Source organism: Notechis scutatus, chromosome 8, assembly GCF_049901735.1.
Source record: "Notechis scutatus isolate UNSWTSFEM ecotype Mainland chromosome 8, rNotScu1.2, whole genome shotgun sequence".
Classification (NCBI taxonomy): domain Eukaryota; kingdom Metazoa; phylum Chordata; class Lepidosauria; order Squamata; family Elapidae; genus Notechis; species Notechis scutatus.
The window spans coordinates 20,847,676-20,866,660 of record NC_142016.1 but is presented as its reverse complement, the minus strand read 5'-3'; the positions used below and the strand labels follow the sequence as shown (position 1 = coordinate 20,866,660).

General features: G+C 45.1%; 1 protein-coding gene across 2 annotated transcripts in view; it reads right to left on the bottom strand.

Moving 5' to 3' along the window:
- Window positions 1-746: 746 nt before the first annotated feature.
- The window catches only part of KCNN4 (potassium calcium-activated channel subfamily N member 4), a 48,631-nt gene continuing 30,392 nt past the window's right edge, over window positions 747-18,985 (bottom strand). For both annotated transcript variants that reach the window (XM_026690052.2, XM_087971034.1), the window contains exons 3-9: window positions 15,477-15,886; window positions 11,252-11,387; window positions 8,533-8,643; window positions 4,412-4,530; window positions 3,524-3,593; window positions 2,891-3,066; window positions 747-1,559 (exon numbers count right to left, since the gene is read on the bottom strand). In XM_026690052.2, coding sequence (XP_026545837.1) covers window positions 2,908-3,066; window positions 3,524-3,593; window positions 4,412-4,530; window positions 8,533-8,643; window positions 11,252-11,387; window positions 15,477-15,886 — 1,005 coding nt within the window. In that variant the 3' untranslated portion in view covers window positions 747-1,559; window positions 2,891-2,907. The remainder of the gene's footprint in view (window positions 1,560-2,890; window positions 3,067-3,523; window positions 3,594-4,411; window positions 4,531-8,532; window positions 8,644-11,251; window positions 11,388-15,476; window positions 15,887-18,985) is intronic.

Below are 18,985 nucleotides of genomic sequence, written 5' to 3'. Positions count from 1 at the left end.
AAGCTAATCTCTTCCACAATCCCTCTTTTCTTTTTAATGTTTCTCTTCTATCTCTTTCCTCTGGACTTCTGCCCCTCCCTAGATGAAATTAGGCCAAGGGCCACAGCTCACTCACGCTAATTAAAAGATGGCAGTTTACAAAATGGCCTCTATCAATCCTTCCATGACAAGCTGTGTCAAACCCTCTGAAGTGAACTCAAAGAATTAGCCTGCAATACTGCATTCTAGCTACTGTGTCACCCTGGCTCTTTACATCCGTTTTTTTTCTGGAATCCAGTCTTCGGCAGTTTCCAGCAAACAATGCACATAAGAATACATTGACTTGTCTAATGACTAGGGGTTTGCTCCACAAATACCACCAAAAAAAGGTGTTAAAATTGGGTTGGTCATGAGGGTGAACTGACTTATGACAGGTCTTCAGCAGTTTTCCAGCAAACAATGCCCATGGGAATGCACTGACTTACTTAATGACAATGGCATTTGCTGAACAACTACCGCAAAAAAAGTCACAAAATTGGATTGGTCATGTGGGTGTCTTGATTTAAGATTATCGTGATTTAAATTACAGAAATCCCAGGCTGCGTTACGGTCATAAATTGAGAACTATTTCTCAACCAACCCAAACACCCACCGTCAAGAACAAGCTTCTTTGGGCAGCTTGCCTGTGATTGTGTTAATAATTGAACGTCTGACCATGGAAACCCCTGACCCAAGTTTTGCCGTTCAAACGAAAGCCGAATCCCGTCTTCCAGTTTGGAGATGCTTTAATTTAGATTCTTGCACCCAAATGCACGATTGGAACTCCCAAATCCCTCCGATCAAGTCATATGATTCTTAAGTAGCGTCGAGAATTTCACCCAGATATACCCTTCCCCCACCCACCCACCCAAAAAACAAAATACAAACGAAACCCACTCCCTGTGACAGGGCAAGCGTCCCAGCCTGTCAGAGGCTTGTCACTCAAGCTCAAGTCACCAAATCAGCTGACAAAGCTGTCAAAATTAAAACGAACGGCGTCTTCCATCCTTGAGAAGTTCTGAGCAGTAGGTTAACCAACTGCTTCCTGCAGATCTGATTCCTGCCCCGGTCTGGAGAGGTTTCTGCCCAAGACCAAAGGCGGAACCTTTGCATTCCGCAGCGGTGAGATTTTTCTTCCGTTTCAAGTACGTTTCCATTCCTCCCACAGTTCAATGTTTTTTTTTTTCCTTCAGGAAAGAGAGGATACCAGGACGTGGTTTCCATCCAGAAGACCTCCTCCCTACACTGCCAAGGCGTAATACGTCTTTGCAGATACATTCACACCAACGTAATCGCTTTCTCAACTGCCAACCAGGTTTTTAACAGCCTTCTGGCCCACCTCCGAGATGCTAAAAGAAAGTTATAAGGCTCGTTGTGTCTTGAAGGTACCACAAGGTGGCACTGTAGTGACAGTTAATTTTCTTCTCTATGTACTGCTCTGGCCTATGGAATCCATAAAAAGGACAGTCAGGTGTTTCTCAAAGTCCATAACTTGAGCCAGGGGTGGGAAAATGAGAGATCAAAATCCTCTCAATGGCCACCTGAGAGGGGGGGAAAAAGTCGAAAGAGAGATGACATGTTAATTCTGTATTTAGACAGCTCCAATCAATGTCAAACTATACGCTCATTTTTATCTACCTGCACCAGTCCTACCAGGCTGAACCCAGGTATTGGAGTTGTTTTTTTTAAAATCAAATCCTTATTTTTTATTTGTTTATATCCCGCGTTTATCATTTTTATCAATAACTCAAGTTGGTGAACATTCCTACTAGTAATCCATCCTAGTGGAGAGAAGGACCGGGGGGTGGGGGGGGGACAGGACAGCAGTGTTCCAATATCTGAGGGGCTGCCACAGAGAGGAGGAAGGGGGTCAAGCTGTTTTCCAAAGCACCCGAAGGCCAGACAAGGAATAATGGATGGAAACTGGTCAAGGAGAGATTCGACCTAGAAATGAGAAATTTTTTGACACAGAGCAATCAACCAATGGAACAGAAGTTGCCTTCAAAGGTTGTGGGAGCTTCATCCCTGGAGGCTTTCAAGAAGAGACTGGACTGCCATCTGTCAGAAATGGTGTAGGGTCTCCTGCTTGGGTGGGGGGTTGGACTAGATGACCTGCAAGGTCCCTTCCAAACTCCGATTATCTGTTTAAACTTCCTATTTCCCCACTACAGCAATCTCGTGAGGTGGGAGAAAGGGACTGGCCCAAAGTCACCCAGCCAGCTTTCATGCCTAAAGTGGGACTAGAATTCACAACCTCCAGGTTTCTAGCCTGGTGCTTTAACCACTACTACACCAAACTGATCGGCATTGGGAGAGTGGGATACAGCAGATATTATTTTTTTTAAATTCTACATTTTAGATGCACAGATTTGCCATTCAAAGTAAATTACCCGATCCAAGAGAAGGTTATTCTAAATACATTAAAACTGCAACCCCTTCTAAAATGCAGCATAGTGTCAGACTTGTCAGATGATCCAGAGAGGAAACTGGCCAGATGAGCTAATCCCGTTCTTATTGTAAGGCTGCATTAATAGAATCTTGCAAGGTCAAATATCCCACAGTCTCTTTTACTGCCTGATTATTTTTAATTTACTTTCTCTGCCTGTTATGTAACTTGTGGGCCAAGACTCCTCTTATCTGATCGTTCCCAAGGCAGCCTCTCTTCCCTCCCCTTCCTGTTTCTCTGGGTGATTCCCACATTGCACTCGGTGAAAGATTTCATTTACTTTGGCCTTTCCTTGAACCCACGTTCCGTAACCTTCCCTGCTTGTAGCCCTGCCATTCCCTGCATTCCCTTTTTTTTTTTTTGCAAGCAGAAAAGGTCAGCCCCAAAAAGAACCACCGGCTCTGGTCCACAGAAGCCCAGCCTTACCTAGCAGTCCTTGAGCATCAATGCACCTGCTGTTCCTCCTGTTGCGTGGACTGCACCAGGGCAGAAAGCAATCGGGTCACCTCGTCCAGTTTCCTGTCCAGGGACACGATCTTTTTTTCCAGATCCTGATGAGAGATTTCGAGGCTGGATTTGAGGTCACACATGATCATTTGCATCTGGAAAGGGAAGACAGAAGTCATGCTGGTCGGCCTGTCCGTGGCCTGTCCTGTCTCTGGAGATCTCCTGGCTCCTTGAAGACAGAACTACAATTCTCCTTTAAGTTGAATTCAACTCCTGGTGACTTCACGGACAACATCCGTCCAGCTCTCTTTTGGGGGAGGGTCCCTTAGCTTCCCATGTTTACCTAGAGGGTGGGAGTCACCCATCCTGCCTAACGTCTGACCCCAAACAAGGTCAGCCAGCAAATACAACCTACGGCAGAAGAAACTATTCCACCTCAGCTGAAGACAGTCATGGAGAAGGGATAGTGGTTTGATTCCCAGGACCCTGCCACCTTGATTGCCCTGGCTGGGTTGCTGGAAATTGTAGTTCAGGTGCCCCATGTGTCGAAGAATGGGACTTCTTTGAAACCAGGGCAAGGGCTTCCTCTCTTGGGCTGGCTAGAAAACCCACCTTAGAAATATCCACCATGGTATTGACTTGATCCCGGATCTTGCGGTGTTTTGTCCTCACGTGGCGAAACCTGCAACAATGATGATTAGGAGGATGGAGGCTAAAGCCAATGAAGAAAGGTGGCAGGAATTGGGCACGTCTAGTTTAATGACGAGAAGGACTGTAGGGTGACATGGTTGCAGTGTTCCAATAAGGAAGAGAGGATCAATCCCAGGGGTGGGATTCTACCGGTTCGGACCGGTTCTATAGGACCCGGTTGTTATGATTCTGCGCAGTTCAGAGAACCGGCAAATCATGCCCCTGGCTGGCCCCGTCCCTCCCCGCCCTGCCCAGTCTGTCCTTATCACACATGCCCGACATCATTCTTCCCTGCTCGGTCCCTCCTTAAGGTATTTCTTTTTTTCTCTCTCCTGATGATCAGCTGTTCCTACGATCAGCTGTGCCGGGATTCCCCTCGCTGTCTTACTGCTTCGACCAGGAAGCTTCCCTGAGGCCCAGGAAGACCAAAAATGGAGAGGGGCACAGCACCCCCCACCCCCAGCTCCATTTTTTGCCTTCTTGGGCCCCAGGGAAGCTTTCTGGGAGCAAAAATGCCCCACCAAGAGGCTTTCCTGAGGCCCAGAAGGCCCCCCTAAACCAGGGGGAATTGCTGCAAAAAAAAGAAGTCACGCCCACCCAGTCCACATGGCCACGCCCACATAGCCACGCCCACAGAACTGATGGTTTAAAAAAAAATTGAACCCCACTCCTGGGGTCAACCTATTCTCCAAAGTACCTAAAGTCCGAACATGGCTGGCTGGGGAATTCTGGGAGTTGGAAGTCCACAAGTCTTAAAAGTTGCCAAGATTGGACGCCCCTTTTCTACGGCACCCCAGGGTAAGAACTTACATGTGAATGGCTGCCAGCAGCCGCCGGTGGTGTTTGCGTGTTCTTTGCCCATCCTTCCTCTTGGTGTGCTTGTGCAATAACCAGGCTTCTTGTAGTACATTGGCAGCTGAGCATTTCATCTGGAGGCACATGCACATTTGGTCAAGAAGAGATGATCTTCAAGACATTTCAATCACTGTTTCTCACCCTAACCTGCCGCTTGAGTTAAGTTTGCTTTAAAAAAAAAATAAGCTGCACTGTAGTGTACTATACTGCAGTAGGGTAAGTTAGCTAATACGGACAAGAAAGTGTTGGTGATCCGTGGCCCTCCAGATGTTGCTGGAGTCTGATTCTCAACATTCCCAGCTAGGACAATCAATGACAAAAAGACGCTGGGAGTTAGAGCTGGACATCCCAAATGCCATAGATCAGTGATCCCCAACCTTTTTTACGCCGCGGCCCGGTATCCCCAACCTTTTTTATGGCGCGGCCCGGTACCAACATCAGCTGGGCGCCGCCATCTTGTTTTGATGAAAAAGTGCTTCCGGTGAGCTCACCGGAAGCACTTTTTCATCAAAACAAGATGGCGGCGCCAGCAAGCCAGCGGCCCGGTAGGACTTGTTCCACGGACCGGTACCGGTCCGTGGACCGGTGGTTGGGGACCCCTGCCATAGATGGCTTGCTTCTGCCTCACACCCTTTGGAAACTGTAGCTGTTTGTGGCTTAATGGGGGAGGAGGAAGAGGAGGAGGAGGAAGAAGGAAGGAGAAAGAGGAAGGAAGGAGAGGAGGAGGAGGAGGAGGAGAAGCCCAACCCTGGTGGCACAGTGGTACACACACACACACACACACATGTGCTGTAAAGTACCAAACAACAACAACAACCCTGGTATAAGTCTAAGTGCTATTGCTATCACTAAGAAGAAGTCACTAGACGGATAATGGCATGAAACTCATCACAACTTCATGGTAAAACCATGTCTGTGATGAAGCTGCCAATGCTTGCAAAAGAAATGCAAAAGAAGAGTCAGTGTATATGGTTGTTCACAGACCACTGCCTCCCTCCCTCAAAATGATCCCCATCTCTTCTGATTTATGTCTGAAAGAAATGACTGTATTTTTTAATCAGCTATATATATAGCAGGGATTAGCCTGGTACCAATCATGCTACTAACCCTCCCTAAAACTGAGTAGAGAATTTGGCAGTGCTGCTTCCTTTTTTTAAAAAAATCCTTTTTTTCCAGGGTGTGGGAGAATGTGGCTTAATAATTGCAACCTTTAGTAAAGAAAGTGACAAAACAAATCAACCTTTGATGCGCTGATCGGAGCACTGCAATGCCAAGAGGAAGCCACAGAAGATTGGGGAGGGGGGAGGCACAATCTATCACAATTTGCACATATGTTTGAACCCTGCGCAACAAGGCAGGGTGCCCAGGAAAACCAATGTTATTTATTGTGGAGCAAGGGTAGTTAATCCTTTTACTGTTAAAAGCTATTTCTGGACTCACAGCTGATTGTTCTAGAGCAGGGGTTGGCAACCTGTGGCTCTGGAGCCACATGTGGCTCTTTCTGCCCTCTGATGCGGCTCCCTGTCGGCTGATCCCACCACTGGCTGGCCCTTCCCCTTCCTGTCACTCCTCGCCTGGCCTGAGAAGGTGGTAAGGGGGATGGCAGGGGATGCAGACCCGCTCCATATTCCAGAGCAGGAGGTGACTGGGTGGAAGTGAGTGATATCGAGTTGGCCATGCCCACCCAGTCACACCGGTTGTTAAATTATTGGCTTCCGGTGTTTTCTGTGGGAAACGGGTCCAAATGGCTCTTTGAGTGTTTAAGGTTGCAGAAGTTCAACATAACTTCTGAAGTGAAGCCAACAGCCATAAACTGCCCACTCATCTCACAGGGGTTCTTCACCACTGATCTACAGACCAGAGGTGGTATTTAGCAGGTTCTGATCAGTTCTGGAGAACCAGTAGCAGAAATTTTGAGTAGTTTGGAGAACCGGCAAATACCGCCTCTGACTAGCCCCGCCCCCATCTATTCTCTGCCTCCCATTGAATCCCAGCTGATCGGCTGGGTCTCCTTTTGTTGCCCTACACAGGAGAACGGAGCTGGAAAGCAGGTTAGTGGGGTGGGGAGGGAATGGGGATTTTGCAGTATCCTTCCCCTGCCACGCCCACAAAGCCACGCCCACCAGGTGATGCCATACCCACCAAGCCATGCCCACAGAACTGGTAGTAAAAAAATTTGAATCCCACCACTGCTATAGATTATGATCCTGGCCATGACAATTGCCCCAAAAAAAAAAGGGATCAAGGCTCAGAGGTTCACTCCCTGCTGAAGACGCCATGTTGGGTCTTTTTCCAGTTTCCATATTAAGATGTTGACTGATGGGCATCCGACATAGCAAACCAACTAGAGTGAAATTCTCAAAATTCCGTCTGTGGAAGGACCACTCTTTTCCCAAGAAGCTGGAGTCCGTTTGCCACCATGAAAATATGGTGGATTTGATAACAGGATTTTTTTAAAAAGAATTTCTCGGGTTTGGTTATCAAACCTAGTTGCAATTGTGCAAGGTTTCATTTTACACTAAGCCTGGTTAGTATTTTTTGTGGGTTGGCAGTGCGTTTCTGTGACTCTGTTTGGGTGGCTTATAATTCAATCCATAGTGCAACCTAGAAAAAATGGGCTATTGGGGAAAACCATCTACGCAATTGAGGTATGAACACTATTGAGTTCATCAAGGCTGATCACACACATTGCCTTAAGTGGGTAATTTTTGACGAAGAAGTGAATAATCTGGACAAATATAGATGCCCAACCCAACCCATCCCAACCCAAATTTCACATTTGACAACTGCCCTTGGGAGGGAGTAACACAACAAACTAACTCAACTTTCCTACATTTCTGCCTTCCTGAGATATTATAGAGTGGCTCTATTGTGCAAATTCAGAGAAGGAATTAATTCTACTTCCAAGTTCAACATGTTGCATGAACTTTTATTCCACATAAAGATAGGGTAGAAATCGTTCAGAGTTGTTCCAGAAGACAGGACAAGAAACAAGGGATTTAAATTACAAAGAAATATTATCTTGGCTGAACTTCAGGAAAAATGTCCTAATGGTAAGACCTGCTCAACAATAGAATAATCTGCTTCGGGAGTTCATGGACTCTCCTTCACTGAAGGGGCTTAAATAGAGGGGGATGTCATCTGTCTAAGACACTATAGTTGTGGCTTCTTGCAACTTCTTGCAGTGTTGGAGTAGACTATCTGCACGGTACCAAGGATTTTACGAGCACGCAAACTAAACAGACCTGCTAGTCAAGTCTAATCTTTATTTTGATCATAAAACCAGCCTAAGATACAATCAGGAAGAATTACAGTCATTTCAAATATAACTTCATTTAGGAGAGATTAAAAATATCAATAAACTAGAATTGCTAAGATAATAAGGTCAGCAGTCTTGCACAGGAATCAAAACAAAAGATCTTGCGGTGGAAGTATGGTTGGTGAAGATGACGGAAGAGATGGCAAAAGTAATGTGTTTGCTTAAGAGAAAGATTGTGGTGACTGCATTTATTAATGCCTGGAAACCCATAATGGGCTTTCTGCAGAAAAAATAATAATAAAATGAACTTGCGGTTTATGGATTTGGTGACTAGAAAGAGGAGATTACAGGAAGAAGGAAACTACGGTATCATTTTAAAGGGAGCAGATAAAACATAAATGCATGAAGATAATTAGAAGCCACTTTATAATCTTTTCTTTCTTTATTCTTTTTCTTTATTTTCTCACTGGCCCAAAGTCTCCCAGCCAGCTTTCATGCCTAAGGAGGGACTAGAATTCATGATCTCCCACTTTCCAGCTTACACCAAAGCAGCCAGAGAAAAAAAAAATTGTGCAGCCCTATCCATTCCTTGGCCTTTTGAAAAACGAAGCACCCAAGCTCTAACTGGAGTGTCCCATCTCTCTGAGTTCCTTTGCTACTCAGGAGGAAGAGGAGGGGAGAGTGGGAGAAAAAGGCATGAGGCAAAAGAAATGATTGCTATAGTCACTTTGGGTCCCGTTTGCTGAAACACAAAAATATTCTTAAAGCGAATTTCTCTGCCCATCTGGCATTCCAACAAGCAACGGGTTTCTCTTACCTCTTTGGCACACTGAATATCCATCATAAAATTATGGACGTGTTTCTCTGCTCTGGTGAATTCCAGTTTATCTGCAGCCACTGCCACAAGGAGCGCTGTGCACCCCACTCCCTGGGAAGAAATAGGAAAGGGGAGGATTTTTTCTTAAAAGGTTCTTTAAAAAAAAAAAAAAAAAAAGTGCATGGATTATTTACACTGGAAGGATGGAGAAATGGCTTCCATTAGCACAGTGGTCAGCAACCCACGGCTCTGGACCGGCATGTGGCTCTTTCACCCCTCTTCCTGTGGCTCCCTGTCGCTGGTTGGTGCCACGAATTAGAGAGCAGCTTCTGGTTTGGGGGGGACAGGCGGGAAAGCACGGCGTACCAGGAGGAGACTCTATGGCAAGGGGCAGGCTTTCTGGTCAGCTCCAGAACTGATAGGGCTTTCGGGTTAGGACAAAGGATGCCGCGCTAGGAGGAGACTCTATGGTGGGAGAAGCAGACTTCCGGTCAGTTCCAGAACTGAACTGGGGTGGGGGCCTTCCGGTTAGGACCTTTATGGCTCTGAGTATTTAAGGTTGCCAACCCCTGAGTTAGCACAAAGTAGAAGGACTGGTGCATTTTTAAAAAGTTTAATCTGAGCTTTAAGGACTGGTATGACTATTCATTGTCTCTCTCTGCCAGCTGAACATAAAAGCATTTCCAAAAATTTGGAATTGAAAAATGAAGCCCGGATAGTCCTCAACATACGACCACAATTTTCAGAGCTTTCACTGTTAAGCAAAGCAATTGTTAAGTGAATCATTCTAATTTTACCATCTTTTTTTTGCCATGGTTGTTAAGTGAATCCTGTGGTTGTTGTTAAGCAAATCTGGCTTTCCTGCTCCCCCTCCCTGGACTGCTTGTCCGAAGCTGGCTGGGAAACGGTGATCATACAATCCTGGGATGCTGCAATCTTTGTTACATACATGTCGGTTTGCCAAGCACCTGGATTTCGATCATGGGATTGTTGGGATATTATAACGGTCGTAATTGCAAGAACCTTTTTTTAAGCACCGTTAGGACTTTAAACAGACACTAAACTGCCAATTGAGGACTACTGGTACAGCATGAGGCTGAACAGAAGTACAGTTTCTATATTGTACCCAACGATACTAATTTCTGTGTAATGGATCCAGAATCAGCATACTTAGAATAGACCAATTCGAAATCAAGGAGAAATGTTAGTCAACGCTAACGTTAGTCTGAGCTTGAATGAAGCTGGATTTAAGCCCAATCATTGGTACTCGGCGCCCAGGGAATAATTCCAGGATATGCTGATAGCTGAGGTACCCTATTATCTTAATCTGTGGGATGGTAATTGAAAGATGGTGTAAAACTGGTATTTAGCACCCCTCTGTTCACTCAACTCCTAAATAGAAACAGTGAGAAGAACAAACAAATACTGCAATTGCAGCTGAGTTTGAACCACTTAAGAGTGCCAAAGCTTAAGGCAAACATTCCATTACAATATTAACTTTGCTTAAATTGGGGGTTGAGGTGGGAGGATGATTTCAAACAGTGTTTCTCCACCTTGGAAACTTTTAAGGTGTGTGGACTTCAACCCCCATCAAAGATTCGCGACTCTGGAGACTCACAACTTTTTTCAACCATTCAGAATTGATTGAATGGTCACTGATAGGCCATCAAGTCGGTGTCATCTCTCAATGACCATGTTGATGTTCTCCAGGAGCATCCATCTCTGCCCTGGTCTTTCACGTCTTCCAGGAGTGTCCCATTGCTCCTGTAATGGAGTCCCTCCACCTGGCTGCTGGTCATCTCTTTATTTCAATTACCCTCCCCCCCACCAACAATACAGCCTTCTCCAGGAAGCTAGGTCATCTCATCTCATCTTTTATCTATCTGTCTCTATATATCATCTATATCTATCTATCATCTATTTATCCTGTTCATCTGTCTGGATATCTATGTATCATCTATATCTATCTATCATCTATATCTATCTGTATCTATATATCAACTATGTATCATCTATCTATCTATTTACGGTATCTATGTATCATCTATATGTATCTATGTGTCATCTATCTATCTATCATTTATCTTTCTATCTATCTTTCTATCTATGTCTATATGTATATCTATCTACCTATATCTATCATTTTTCTATCTATCATCTATCCATCTATCATCTAACAGATAACAGATAATCAGAGTTGGAAGGGACCTTGTAGGTCATCTCGTCCAACCCCCCGCCCTACACCATTTCTGACAGATGGCAGTCCAATCTCTTCTTGAAAGTCTCAAGTGACGAAGCTCCCACAACTTCCGAGGGCAACTTCTGTTCCATTGGTTGATTGTTCTCACTGTCAGAAAGTTTCTACTTATTTCCAGGTTAAATCTCTCCTTGTTCAGTTTCCATCCATTTCTATCTATCTTTCTATCATCTATCTATCTATGTCTATATGTATATCTGTCTATCTAAGAAAACAAATATCTATCTATCTACCTCTAGCTAGCTAGATAAACAGATAGCTATACACACACGCACACACACACACACCAGAGAGCTAGGGCATATATATCTATATAGCTATATCTATATCTATCTTATTTATATAGCTGTCTATCTATACACACACACACAAATATATACACACATACATGCACACACAAATATATATGCATTGCAACCTTGCTTCATGTTTCTCATTGTAAGATGTTGTCGTGTTCCTTACCATAACACCAGTGAACAAGCACACGACTTTCCCGCACACTGTTTGGGGCACCACGTCTCCATAGCCGATGGTCAGAAAAGTGATGGGAATCAGCCAGAATGCCCCACCCAGATAGTTGTTCTCATCCATATGCTGCCTGGCAGATCAAATAAGAGAAAATAGGTTCATGCTCATTTATCTAGGAAGGTGCAGTTGATCCTCAACCTACGACCCCAATTAGGATCAGAATTAGCGTTTCTAAGCAAGGCAGTTGTTAAATGAGGCAGTCCTTAATTTATGAACACAACAGGGACCAGAATTTTCATTGCTATGCAAGACAGTTGTTAAGTAAGTCACGCCCCTTTTTTTTCCATGGTTGTTATGCAAATCGCTACAGTTGTTAAATCAATCGTGTGGTTAAGCAAATCCAGCTTTCTCCCCATCCCTCCCGCCTTGACTTTGCTTGTTGGAAATCAACTGGGAAAGTTGCAAATGGCAATCACGTGACACTGGGACACTGCCACTGTCATAAACACATGCTAAAAGCACCCCAATTTTGATCATGTGGCCCTGAAGATGCTACAACAGTCATAAAATTCAAGGACCAATCATAAGTCATTTTTTTTCAGTGCTGAACAGTTCTGAATGAATGAATGTAGGCTGAGGGCTACCTCTATGGTATCCATGTTAGTGGTTTGACCATTCCTGGAGCAGCTAATGATGATATGAATAGAATAGAATAGAATAGTAGAATTAGAATTAAGAATATGGTAGAATAGAGTAGAGTAGAGTAAAGTAGAAGAATAGAATTAGAATTAAGAATACGGTAGAGTAGAGTAGAGAATAGAATAATGTAGAATAGAATAGAATTATGTAGAATAGAATTAGAATTAAGAATATCTGTAGAATAGAATAGAAATAGAATAATAATGAAATGAAACAAAAATAAGAAATATAAAATAAAACAATAAAATAAAAGATTCAAACACATAAATCCAAATACATCTGTAAATGCAGGTTAGCTAAACCATAGCCACTGAGTCCCATGTGGGTTTTTTTTCTTTTTTTTAATCAAATCAACATTTTTAAAGACAATAAAACAGTCTTTGTCTGGTGACCAAACAGCTATTAATAACAATAACAAGCCTAACAGTGGATAATATTGGTGTTCCTATTGCTTTCCATTAAGGGTGGGGTCTCTGGCTCCTCTCAGCCGGGGTGGGTTCCTCTTCATTATCCTCCTTGTTAGCAAGTGATCAGTTTTCTTAGTTCGGATCACATACCAAAAGCCTCCATTGCATTCCAGAAATAAAGGTTCTGGTTATAGTCCAGGGTAAAGGCTCTGCGTGCACCTAGAACAGGGGTCCCCAAACTTGGCAACTTTAAGACTGGTAGACTTCAACTCCCAGAATTCTATGCTGGCTGGAGAATTCTGGGAGTTGAAGTCTACCAGTCTTAGAGTTTCTAAGTTTGGAGACCTCTGACCTAGAAGGTCTCTGCAAGCAACTGTATTTATTAGCTACTTTCTTGTGGGGGGCACAAGCCTGAAAAAGGGGCAAATCTGGGTAAAACAAACTTCATAAAGATAAACCAGTTGAATTGTTTATGGGTTGCTTGGCAGGGGAAAGCTCAAAAGCAAAATGAATAAAAAAATTAATCTCAAGGGCTGCTTTCTGAAAGATTATCCTTTATGATAAAGGACTCAGGGTCACTGTATTGTACAGCCTTCACTGATGTCATAACATGCCTTAGAAAAAGTTGTGGGTTGCATTTGTGTGTCTTTGAGTAGCGTTGACTGTGAGCCTGCAGTTTTCCCGGTGCTTTGCTGCTTCCTAGGGCTGAGAGCAGAGGTGGTATTCAGCCAGTTCTGACCAGTTCTGGAGAACCGGTAGTGGACTTTTTGAGTAGTTCGGAGAACTGGCAAATACCCACCTCTGACTGGCCCCATCAACCCCATCTATTCTCTGCCTCCTGAGTCCCAGCTGATTGGCTGGCTCTTCTTTGGTTGCCCTGTATAGGAGAATGGAGCTGGAAAGCAGGTTAGTGGGGTGGGGAGGGAATGGGATTTTGCAGTATCCTTCCCTGCCACACCCACCAAGCCACGCCCACAGAACTGGCAGTAAAAAAAAATTGAATACCACTACCGGCTGAGAGAGAGGGACTGCTAACTGCTCTTTACAACAGGTTGAGCTCTTGAGATCAACAAAATGAAATTTAACGTGGAGGAAAGCAAGGTTTTATACTTAGGCGGGAAAAACCAAAGGCACAAGGACAGATTGAGCAAAACTTGGCTCAAACACAGGACAGGAAACTTGGAATCCTAGTGGACGATTACATAAATATGAGCCAGCGGTGTGCAGCAGCAGCCAAAAAAGCCAATACAATCCTTAGTTGTGTAAACGGGAGGCATAGAATCAAAATCACGTGAAGTGTTAGTACTGCTTTAGAAAATCTTAGTAAGACCCTCACCTGGAATATTGCATCCATTTTTTGTCAGCACATTACAAAAAAGATGTTGAGCCTTTGTGCAAAGAAGAGCAACTAAGATGATTAAAGGCCTGGAGACTAAAACATAAGAAGAATGGTTGCAGGATGTGGGTATGGCTAGTCTAGAGAAGAGAAGGAACTAGGGGGGACATGATAGATATGTTCCAGTATTTGAGGGGCTGCCACAAAAAAGAGAGGGTCAAATTATTTTCCAAAGCATCAGAAAGCAAGACAGAAAGCAATGGATGGAAACTAATGAAGGAGAGAAGCAACCTGGAATTAAGGAGAAACTTTCTAACAGTGAGGACAATGAACCAGTGGAGCAGCTTTGCCTTCAGAAGTTGTAGGTGCTTCATTACTGGAGGCTTTTAAGAAGAGACTGGACAGCCAGTTGTCTGAAATGGTATAGGGTCCCATGTTTGAGCAGGGGGCTGGACTAGAAGACCTCCAAGGTGCCTTCCAGCTCTACTCTGACACACAATCTTCATGTGAAGAGAACTTCAAGAGATCTGGGGGTTATGGGGATCATTTAGCAATGGGATGGGTGGGCTCAGGCAAACAACCTAAAAACATACTAAGCAGACAACAAGGCAACTTGGTCAGAGGTTCCAGGATTTAGACATTGTCTCGTTCATGGGAAAATATTCAATCCTTCAGAAATATGGTGGGAATCCAGTAGGAACTCTAAGCCAAGCCAGTTTGACCACATGTTTTTCCCGTCATGCTCTACGAGAAGCAGGCCAACTAATAAATGAGAATAGATTGTTGATTTTAGAGTTGAGCCACCTTTCAACTCTTTTGAAATCAGAAGGATCCTTTTTTCTTTTTTTTAATCTGTGTCACCCAAAGTGACAAAATGTTTATTTTTCCCCCAGCGGACAGGCTCACTTAGCTGCTGGCTTTCTCAGGTGAGCTGACGTTTGGCTGGCTGACAGGACAGCAAATGGAGCTGTCCTAAAAAAAAAAAAAAAGGAAAGAAAAGAAGAAAAAAAAGAAAGGACTTTTTCAACTTAGAAGTGGTTAGGATTCCTTCGGAGAAGAGGACAGTGTTCAAGAGTTGGGCGCCTGTGCTTGGTGTGCAGAGGATCCCCCAAGATTTGACCTATAGATCCTCCGGAGCAGATTGGGAAAATTTGGAGCCAATGCAATTCTGCAAAATTTGCAAAGTGGCTCTCGAGGATAATTTGGCATCAAGAGGCCTGGGCCTTTCAAATTGGAAGAGAGAAGGAGGAAAGAAGGGAGGGAGGGAGGAAGAGACACAGAAAAAGGGGGGGAGAGAGACACAAAGAAAGAGGGATGAAAGAAGGGAGAGAGAGGGAGAAAGGGGAGGGAGGGAGAGACACGGAGGGAGGGAGACACACACAGGAAGGGAGGGAGAGACAGAGGGAGGGAGGGAGAGACACACAAAGAGAGGGAGGAGGGAAACAGAGAGAGAGAGACAAAGAGAGGGAGGGAGACAAAGAGAGGGAAGGAGGGAGAGAGACAAAGAGAGAAGGGAAGGAGACAGAGAGAGGGAGGGAGGAAGACACACAAAGGGAAGGAGGGAAGGAGGGAGAGAGAGAGAGGAGGGAGGGAGGAGGGGGAGGGAGGAGGGAGGAGAAATCTCATTAGGGTGCTCCCAAAGAAAGAAAGGAACTCTGCTAAGACAGGAAAGGCTCTCTTACCAGGTCTGGGGAAAGGTGGGATATTAAACAACAACCAAAAAAACCCCAAACCCAGTACTGAGGATCTAGTTATGCGCATACAACAGGCTCCTCACCGTTCACAGACGGACAGTATCCAAAAAGCAGTGATCCAGAGTCCCACTGTAAAGATCAGCAGCACACGGCCCGGCTGGCTGTTCACCATCACCCGTAACACGAAAGGGTACTGGAAGTGGATCTTGTTGAGGGACCCGATGCTGCGGTAGGAGGCATCTCCCAGCACACTACTCCGCAGTAGCACAGCTCGAGGAACTAGATAGAGGCGGAGGAACATCACCAGTGAAAGTAACATGTCAACATCCGAGAGGAAGACGATGGTCTGTTCCTGCTTGGGATCCAGGCAAAAGAAATCTCCCACTGGGAAGGGGTGAAGGGAGCAGACTAAAAGCTCGAGCACGATGAGAACCAATTTCGGGGTGCTGACTGCAATTCGCCAATCGGTGAGGGCATTATCCAGCATGAAGAGCTACAAGGCAAAAGGAACATGAGAGCATGAATGAGCCTGAAGCAAAGCCAGGGGTTCTCTCTACAAGATTGTGCCACTGTTGGAATTTATTGTTGGAATGTATTTCTATGCAACAACTACAGTAGTATTCAGCCAATAGATGGCAGTATTTACAAGCTTGGGTCTATGGTGTATACCAGTGATCCCCAACCTTTTTTACGCCGCGGCCCGGTATCCCCAACCTTTTTTATGGCGCCCGGTACCGGCATTAGCTGGGCACCGCCATCTTTTTTGATGAAAACGTGCTTCCGGTGAGCTTTCTACCCGGAAAAGCTCACCGAGGCGCTGCGCCTTCTTTTTGATGAAAACGTGCTTCCGGTGAGCTTTCTACCTGGAAAAGCTCACCAGAAGCACTTTTTCATCAAAAATGGCGGCACCCAGCAAGCCAGCGGCCCGGTAGGACTTGTTCCGCGGACCGTACCGGTCCGCGGACCGGTGGTTGGGGACCCCTAGTGTATACTCTATGCTCTTTCGTTCGAAGTAGACTTTCCTGTTTCCTGTTAGTGATATAGTTGAGCAGTAAAGCACATGGTGACTGTGCTCTTTGTTTGCTCTATGTGTTGCTTTGTTGGTTCTTAAGATGGGAAACACATAAGGCTCTGAATCCCCCAGGAAGCTAAAACCTGTGTCTCCCTGCTCCTCATCCAGGGCCTTCACCACATCTCCTCACTGACTCCCTGGCCCAGTGCTGGGATTCAAAAAAATTTACTACCGGTTTTGTGAGCGTGGCTTGATGGGCGTAGCATGGCTTGGAGGGCATGGCAAGGGAAAGTTACTGCAAAATCCCCATTCCCTCCCCACCCCACTAACCTGCTTTCCAGCTCCGTTCTCCTGTGCAGGGCAACAAAAGAAGTCCCAGTCGAACAGCTGGGACTCAATGGGAGGCAGAGAACAAATGGGGGCGGGGCCAGTCAGAGGTGGGATTTGCCGGTTCTCCGAACTATTCAAAATTTCCTCTACCGGTTCTCCAGATCTGGTCAGAACCGGCTGAATACCACCTCTGCCCTGGCCCAAAGTCACTCAGGGATCTCGTGTGGCTGAGAATGGATGGGAACCTGTTTCAAGGTATGTGTCAGAGCGGTTTGCAGGAATTCACAAACTTTTGACAGCTCCCTGCATCTGGAATTGAGCTTCTGTGCTTCAAGACAGCTAACATTTGAGTAATTTCCTCCTCGGGATTAGAATAAACCCTCTATTGTCAAAAGTTGCTGTTGCAGTATTACAAAAATAAGGAACGGAACTGAATGCCAAGTGGTTTTTTACGAAGGAAGCACAGATTTTCCTTGATGGATTGAAGTGCAAAAGCTTTTTTAGTTATTATTAAAATCAGTTTACAGATTGCTGAAGGCTTAGTCTTGATTTCCACCTCCTTGATGACTTCCAAGAGAGGAACACAAAATTGCCCATCTGGCCAAATACAGGTAGTTCTCATCTTACGACCACAACTGAGCCCCAGACTTTACGTTGCTAAGTAAAACATTCGTTAAGGGAGTTTTGTTCCATTTTACGACTTTTCTCGCCCCATTTGTTAAGTGAATCACTGCAATTCTTAAGTCAGTAACATGGTTGTTAAGTGAACCTGGCTTCCCTGGCCAGAAGGTCTCAAAAACATAACCCCTGAAACACTGCAGCCATCATAAATACGAACCACTTGCCAAGCATCCGAATTTTGATCACGTGACCAGTGGGATGCTTCAACGGTTGTCAGTGTGAAAAACAGTCATAAGTCACTTTTTTCCAGTGACATTGTAACTTTGAGCGCTCACTAAATGAACTGTTGTTAAGGACTAACCTGTGAATGCGGGCTTAGTTTTACATTTATACCAGACCAATTTCAGCTGCATTGGTCAGCAACTGGGGTTCGATACTCCTCCAGCAGCCCAGCGTTTATCGCAATTGCTTTTCTGCTTTTATTACGTGATTTGGATGTGTGGTTTTAAACCCTTTTATAAGTGGGGGGCTGTTCCAAGACGTGGTTAATTGGAGTAACAGCAGGGATGGGATTCAAATTTTTTTACTACCGGTTCTGTGGGCGTGGCTTGGTGGGCGTGGTGTGGCTTGGTGGGTGTGGCAGGGGAAGGTTACTGCAAAATCCCTATTCCCTCCCCACCCCACTAACCTGCTTTCCAGCTCGGTTCTCCTGTGCATGGCAATCAAAGGAAACCCAGCCGATCAGCTGGGACTCAATGGGAGAATAGATGGGGTTGGTGGGGCCAGTCAAAGGTGGTATGTGCCGGTTCTCCGAACTACTCAAAATTTCTGAGACCGGTTCTCCAGAACTGGTCAGAACCAGCTGAATACCACCTCTGAGTAGCAGGGAAGTAAACATATCAGCAAACGAAATACCCCCTGATTTAAGGGCCTAAAATGCACTTTGAGGAAATGCCCATCAAAGGAACATCACCAATATCTCAGGGGCTGCCCCAAAGAAGAGGGAGTCAAGCTATTCTCCAAAACACCCGAAGGCAGGACAAGAAGCAATGGGTGGAAACTAATCAAGGAGAGAAGCAACCTTAGAACTAAGAAGAAATTTTGTGACAGTGAGAACAATTGATCAGTGGAACAACTTGCCTCCAGAAGTTGTGAATGCTCCAACACCAGAAGTTTTTAAGAAGAAATTGGATAACTCTTTGTCTGAAATGGTAAAGGGTTTCCTGCCTAAGCAGGGGGTTGGACTAGAAGACCTCCAAGACCCCTTCCCATTCTGTTATTCCATTCTATACTACTTTGATCCTCGGCTGCCCAAAGTCTCTGCCACCCATCCCAGCTTGGCAGTAGCTGGGTGAACCCGGCGTGACTCAGCCAGGAAATGGTTCTCTCCAGTCAGCAACGGAGATCAAACAGTCCACAGGAAAGAAAGAAAAATTCTTCTGAAGTATATTTTCCGACTGTCGCTGGCTCGCCCGCCACAAACCCAAGACATAGTGAGCTCTGCGGAAGGGGAGGATTAAATATCTGGGCCGGCCAGTCAGCCTTGGAGGAACAAGTCTCAACTTCAGCCTGATCTGTTTGGCACTTTCCAACCCTGCGCACTATTTAAACATGAATCCATTCAGAAGA